Consider the following 7,500-nt stretch of genomic DNA (forward strand, 5'->3'; position numbering starts at 1 on the left):
TCTGTCATTGTGCTCACAGTAAAGAAGACAGAATGGGATCTGTCTGCCCCTCTCTCAACTGGTCCCTGTCACCGTCACAAACACACACACACACACATACACACACACACACACACACACACACACACACACACACACTGACCAGTCCTCCCTACTTCCTGTGCCTTATAAACAGTTAGTCTCCACTGCGCTTGGTGCCTAATTTAGGCTGCGTTGCCACGACTGCGATATGAGTTACATTATGACACACGACTTCAAAGTTACAAAACATACCCAAGCTAACAAAACAAAACAAAATAAAATCAAGTACAAAATCAAGAACCAAAAACAATATTTTGAATTCAACATTCAGTAAATAAAAGATAGCATCTTCAAAAAAATAAACTGATCATTCAGGTATTTTACAGCATGATATTAACAGGATATTGACAAGTCATATTTTTTTTCATACCACTGAGTTATAGTCATAGTAATTGTAGACGGAAAAAAATACAGCTATAGCAACAGCAATGACATTTGGGCACTGCACAAGGTGGCCATGATTGATCTCATGTTGAACTATGGAAAGACGCGTGCGTCGTTGGGTGCCTTGAGACTGTCTTTGGAATCACTGATTGGCTGGATTAAGCTTCTCTGCCTCCCCCCCATCCCCCCCCCCCCCCCCCCACCCGTAATAAGCCCCCTAACCCAACCCAACAACACCAAAGGATGATTGACTTAGACTTCAATTGATTGACAGATGACATCATTTGTGGCTAGCTCCACGCACTCCTCTATCTCACGTAATGGTGACAGTTCCTGGGCAATCGTTTTGGTTGTTTTTTCCGTGATTACGGCAGGGGCTGGTCCTCGGTCAGCATGTGCCACTTGGCGATCTGTCGTCGCGGGTGATCACAGATCTCGCGCCAGTGCTCGCCTTGGGTGCCCGGTGAGCTGGTGCCAAGGAGGAGGCGTCCCACGATTGGAAGGCGCGCCGACCTATTGGAGTCCAGGAAGAGCAGCTCCACACTGGTGTCGCACAGGGCCGCCTCGCATGGCACGTCGAACACGAACAGCTCGTTGAAGACGGGGTTCGGAGAGCACTTCTTCACGTGGGTCTTCTTCTTACACACGCGCTTCTTGCCCTGGTGGAGGTTGATCTTCACATACGACTCTAAGTGAAGAGAGTAACAGAAAAGGGTTAAAGAAAGGCACTTAAGCACAGCTCTTCACTACAAAATGACACTAACATCTTCAGGGAAGCATGTTCATAATGGAGATCATAATTTGATGTAACCAAACTACAACAACTGACTTCAAGCTCTGCCTCTATGGCTTACGGATGGCCATGTTTGTCCAAGTATGTGGTTAAATACTCTGTGTGTTTATATTATTAAATACTCTGTGTGTCTATATTATTAAATACTCTGTGTGTCTTTATTATTAAATACTCTGTGTGTTTTTATTATTAACTACTCTGTGTGTCTATATTATTAAATACTCTGTGTGTCTAGTAAATACTCTGTGTCTTTATTATTAAATACTCTGTGTGTCTATTTTATTAAACACTCTGTGTGTCTATATTACGATAGCTCTGATTCATGTCTCTGAGTCTCCCCTGCCCTCTCCCTGTTAGTTGTTGTCTCTGTAGGTCTTCATACACTGCACGTCTTTATAGAATACCAATTCTGACCCATCATCTGGGATTCTCTCCCATGTCTGTTATTCGGAACAATGTACCTTAATTATGTTTCACGTGTATTATATGCCTATAGGATTTTATACTATATGCCTATAGGATTTTTATTTTATCTTTGCGATCCATGGTCAAAGCTAGTTTTCTCTGTGTGTTTAAAGGCTTCTGTGCCCTTGTGTGTCTTGTGAAGTGCCGTACTGTGTCTTTTTAGGGGTGCTGTGCTGTGTATGTTTTTAGGGTGTAAGGGGTGTCTCGTTGTGGGGTTCAGTAGTCTCACCTGAGGGTCCTCCGCTCTCGGCCTTGGGCAGGTGGCGAGCCTTGAGCACCACCACGGTCAGCGTGCTGGTTGTGGACTGGTAGCACAGGGACAGCAGCAGCTCCCCGCGTCCAGCACTCCTCTACAGACAGACAGACAGACAGACAGACAGACAGACAGACAGACAGACAGACAGACAGGAACACAGAACACAAAACAAGATGTTAGATCAATTATCTTATTGTATCATTTCTATTTCTGTAGTTTTATTATTATTAATTCTGTTATTGTGAAGACAAACCATTTCCCCTCAAGGAACCCCTTCACAATTTAGTTTAGAAAGAGACGCAGTGACATCGTTAATGAGAATGGGATCACATTTGTCGGCACAGGATATTCACATTTTCTTTCTCTGTCTTTAGCAAGTCTCTGTTCTATTTTCAATATATGTTCAGTGAGTTGCTTGAACATACACTTGACAGGTGACATGGCTCTCTAATATAGCCTGAAACAATCTATCAACTCCAGTAGGCAACATTTTCAAATTAACTTTTACCTCAGTATTATTTCGGCCACAATTAGTCTGAAGTGCTATTATCTCTGTTTGGATTTATGAGCTTGCACTTTGAAATTGTGCTTTAAAGTGTTCAAGCTCAATTGATTTACGACGGCGTCATATTTCATACATAGTGGTACATTGTGTCCTGTGTTGTAACACAGTTTGAAACTAAGGAACGCATGAGTAAAACGATGAAAAGGTCTTTTCTCATTGTTTAATTTCTATTTCTATAGTTTTATTATTATAAATTCTGTTATTGTGAAGATAAACCATTTCCCCTCAAGGAACCCCCTTCACAATTACATTTCACACAGAGGAATAGTCTGGTTTAGAAAGACCTCCTCCATAAGACTACACAAAACATCTGGTGTCTTTAGAGACATTTTTCCATTGAACAATACACAGATTTCCTGTCTGTACACTGAACAACAAACAACTGTGGGACATGGTAGACGTGCTGGGAACAGAATAGACATACACCCTTCGTCGTTATGACTGGAAAGATCATATGATGTTGCCATGGCAATGGGCTGCAGGGTTCGCTTGCTTCTTTGCCAGTGGGAGGTAGTGTGTGTATGTGCGTGTGTGTGTGTTTATCTGTGTGTGTGTGTGTGTGTGTGTGTGTGTGTGTGTGTGTGTTTCTGCTCTGGTGCTGTAATGGCAGCCGGATAATAGCCTGTTGTGCCAGGCATGCCATTATGATGGTACTGAGAAACAAGATTAAAGGATATCTGTTCAATAACATTTCCGGGAACGGAAGATAATTATAGACTGGCCTTGGGCATTGTATTCGTCCTAATGCTGAATTTGGTTCATTATTCAAGTGTTTAGTAAGATTTAGGACTGCAGGGATTCCTTTCGTTTTCTTATTTTGACAGGAAATATTATTTACATGAAGGGCAGTAAATGACTGAAAGACCTATTTGCGCTCATAAAATATTTAGAGTCTTCACCCCCTTGGTCATTTGACCTGATAAGATTGGGTGACATTTCAATCGTTTTTATTGACTCAGGTCACACACATACACACCAACACACACACAAACAAATACACACACACACACACACACACACACACACACACACACACACACACACATGCTGTACAGGTCTGTGTGTTTCTCTGTACTACCCCGCACACGGGGTGTGGCCGTGCTCTTAGCAGACAGGCTATCGATTCCTTCTAGTGTTGCACCAGGGAGAGAGAGACGAGGAGGAAAGAGAGTGGAAACTAGATATCTTAGGTTTTACGGCCCTTAGTCTATCAGTGGGCTCTACAGCAAGTCATATCCAATACACTACTATGACCCTGACAACTGATCCAAATCAGATACTGAATAGCGGATATTTATCTACTGTTACCACACTGGTTACGGATACTCACGGGCATTCTTTCATCTCAGTGTATCTCAATGTAACATCTAAAAAGGCTTTGTTGCATTTAAAAAAAACTCTGTTCTAGAAATGAAAAGCTGCAGAATCTCTACTGCATCCAATTGATTTGTAGGCCTTTATCATTCTGCGTTCTACCCTTACAGATGGCGCTGATGTTGAGCATCTGTAATGAGGCATGAGTAGAAACAGAAAAAAAAAAACACTAAGAGGTGTTAAATTTAGTGTAATTTCACACTGCTTTCACACTGCACACTGCTTTTATCATATTGTGTGTGTGTGTGTGTGTGTGTGTGTGTGTGTGTGTGTGTGTGTGTGTGTGTGTGTGTGTGTGTGTGTGTGTGTGTGTGTGTGTGTGTGTGTGTGTGTGTGTAATTTAGTGTAATGTCTCAGCACACTGCTTTTATTAGATTGTGTGTTAGCATGAGCCCTGCACGGCTACCAGCCCACTCCTGCTCTACTGTGCCCTGAGTGTTGGAGACCTTGGCGATTCTTTACATTGACACCTACCCCACAAAACTAAAATAATTATGTTGACATTATGGTCATTGACAAACACTACATTGGTCAGTGGTCGCCAAATTGAACACACCACACTTAGGTGAGAAAGCAAAACACAGCAGATTGGCCCTAACTCCAGTTGAGGGTGCAACAATGTTATGGCAGCATCATCATTATTATTATTATTATTATTATTATTATTATTATTATTATTATTATTATTATTATCATTGTAGATACCACCGTTAGATTCATGCAACTGGTCCAAGCTCAACACAGACAAGTAGGAAACTGTAACCTTTAGAATTACAATGGCCAGTTGGGGTAATGGTTTGTATTCCTTCCACTGCGCATTTTTGATGCGGAGCTGGCATCAATGTTTTAGGCTGCATTGGTAGTTGGATGTTAGGTTTAATGTGGCTCGTATCGTTTCTGAAGCATTTGATTAGCCCTTTAATGATTTTATCAGAATGTAAAATGCCGTACAACCGTATATTTATATTGCTGAATTTCATGAGGCCTGTTGTCATGTGTTAGCTTGAGGGAGCACAGAGAGGCACATGCACTGTGACTAGCATGTGTATGAGACTATTGGTGTTTGAGACTAGCGTGTGTATGAGACTAGTGTGTATATGAGCTCTCCTCAGAGATGTTGTACGCAGATGCTGCACACAAAAGTATGCGATTGAATGTAATTTGGCTTATATTGAGAGGGAATTGACTTATCGATTGATTTAATTGATTTATGAACACTTATGAAGATTTCCTGACAGTGTGTGTGTGTGTTCCGCCCCTCAGACACCACACCCTGTTCACCTCGATGTGTGTGTGCTGTGTGTGTGTGTGTGTGTGTGTGCCCCACTCACCTGGATGTTCCTCTTGATGATGTCACGGCTCATGAGCACGCGGCCCTCGGCCAGGTCGACGTCGGCGAGCGGCACCATCGTCTCCCCGATGACCTCGTCGCGCGAGAAGCGGTCGAAGCTGAGCACCATGAAGTGCAGCACCAGCTCGGGCACGCGGCCGTACGGGATCCCGTAGAAGCTGAAGGTCTCGTCGAAGGCCGGGTCCAAGGTCTTCCTCAGCACGCGGGTCTTCACCTTGTGCTTCCTCTCCGGGAGCAGCGTCAGCTTGATGTAGGGGTCAGAGGTCAGAGACTGCTCGTCCGTCGCCGAGAGCCCGTGGGCCTCCTTGATGTGCACCATGAAAGCCTTCTTCTCGAAGTTGTACTCGAGGGAGAAGAAGAGCGTGCCCAGGCCCCCGGCCTCCTTGTCCTGGGGGGGCCTCTCGGCCGGTGTCGGAGCCTGGCTCGAGAGCGTGCTCTCTGGGGTGCCGGCCTCCACGTGGCCTCCCAGGGCTGGAGGAACCGGGGAAGGCAGCTCCAGGTCGGGCGAGCTGCGGACTTTGGGGTGGATCGGGGACAGCTTGGTGAAGTTCCCGTTCAGGTCTCGCTTCTCCAGGTCGAGGTGGAGGGCCGGGCGGGTACCGCCACCCCCTAGTGGGCTGGAGGTCTGCTTGCCTGTGCCGATTGGCTCGTTGTTGTTATCTGTAGCGCCGAAATTCTTCTTGCGGCTGCTCAGGCTCTCGGGGTAGATGTCCACACCCTTGAGCATGTGGACAAACTTGTAGGGCGGGGTCTTGTTGGTCTTGGTGGACTTGCGTTGGCAACAGATCCATGCGAAGATGGATACACTGAAGATCAGGCTGAATACACTCGCCACGCTCACAGTTAGTGCACCTCCACTGAAGATAGAGAGAGAGAGAGAGAGAGAGAGAGAGAGAGAGAAGGAGAGAAGGAGAGAGAGAGAGGGAGAGAGAGAAGAGATAGAGAGAGGGAGAGGGAGAGAAAGTCATGTTCATTTGCAGCTATTTGAAATTATGACTGATTGTGGAGTCTGACGTAGCCCTCTGTGAGTCAGATAGGGCCTCAAGGCAAACTTATTAACCCTTAGCATCCTGGTCTTTCAGTAGGTCAGAAAGAGCCTTATAAATAAATTGCAGTTTCCAAGACATGATTGGTATTGCCAGTATGCTATTGTCAGTAGGCCATTTAATTGAAACAGTTATTAATTTATCAGCCTGGCTAGAAAAGAAAATATAGATATTTTAAATATGCTCTACAAAGAAAAACGGAACATGTGGTGTCATCTTCTGCCGCACCACTGTTATGAACTGAGATTCTGGAAATTTCCTACAGCACATCTGACGAGAGTCCCATTCCTCTTAGGAAACACACCCCTGTGCCAACCCGTCGCGCTTATTTTATAGTGTGACAGCCGTGAAATACAGACTGGCCCAGGGGGACGCGGTAGCCTACCCACTGACAGGTTGGCTCCCACTGATGTATGTGCTATTTCCTAGCCGTCAATGTTTCAACCCCATTTCAGTGTGCAGATTTATGAAGAACTCATCTTCGTTCAAGGATTCAACAGTGTTTGCAACTAGATACAAAAAAAGTGTCATCGCCGTTAGCCTATATATATTTGTGTAAAACTGACTCAAACTGTAAAGGTATGTTTCTCCACTATTCTAACGAGCGTCAACACTCACAAAAAGCATCAGCATATCTTTTCACACATCGAAATGCCACATTTATCATAATTCGTTGCTCATTCCTTTGTCTCAGGTAACTGTTTTTCTTACCAAACTGTGCTCCTTCCCCGGTCATCGGTGCCATCGCGCCGTGCTCTGTCCAAGGTTCTGAAAATGTGCTCCGTTTATTCCAGTGTACGCTCTTCAAGACACCGAATCCTCTTCACTCACTCCTCTCCGTATCTCTCTCCGGAAATAGCTAGACGTGAGGGGTAAATTATTTATCTTAAAAATAACATTAAATATTAAGAGGCGTTGTTCTTTCCAGAGATAAACAACAGACAGAAATGTAGCCCTCGTAGCGGATTTTTCGCACCCGCCTTGTGTTGTTACTCCGCGCGCTATGACTGCCTTGTTGGCGGCACCTCCCCATTCCCTTCCCCCCGCTCGCTCTCTGGTGAGTTCATCGCCACTGACGCAGTTCTGACGAAGGCTCTGGTCTGAAATCACAGCCTTGTCCGTTCTGGGGGCCAACACACAACAGGGCAGTCAATCAAACTGATAGCTTACGGAGAACGGTGAGGG

The 7,500-nt window shown here is 44.9% G+C and overlaps 1 protein-coding gene across 1 annotated transcript; it reads right to left on the minus strand.

The window, feature by feature from the left end:
* Positions 1-830: 830 nt before the first annotated feature.
* On the minus strand, positions 831-7,060 carry syt4 (synaptotagmin IV; the record flags this gene model as incomplete). Its single annotated transcript, XM_080859918.1, is given in 5 exon segments — positions 831-1,153; positions 1,953-2,073; positions 5,250-6,118; positions 6,121-6,126; positions 7,027-7,060. Coding segments are annotated over 5 exon segments (1,353 nt in total).
* Positions 7,061-7,500: the final 440 nt, after the last annotated feature.

Source organism: Sprattus sprattus (assembly GCF_963457725.1).
Source record: "Sprattus sprattus genome assembly, chromosome: 21".
Taxonomy (NCBI): Eukaryota; Metazoa; Chordata; class Actinopteri; order Clupeiformes; family Clupeidae; genus Sprattus; species Sprattus sprattus.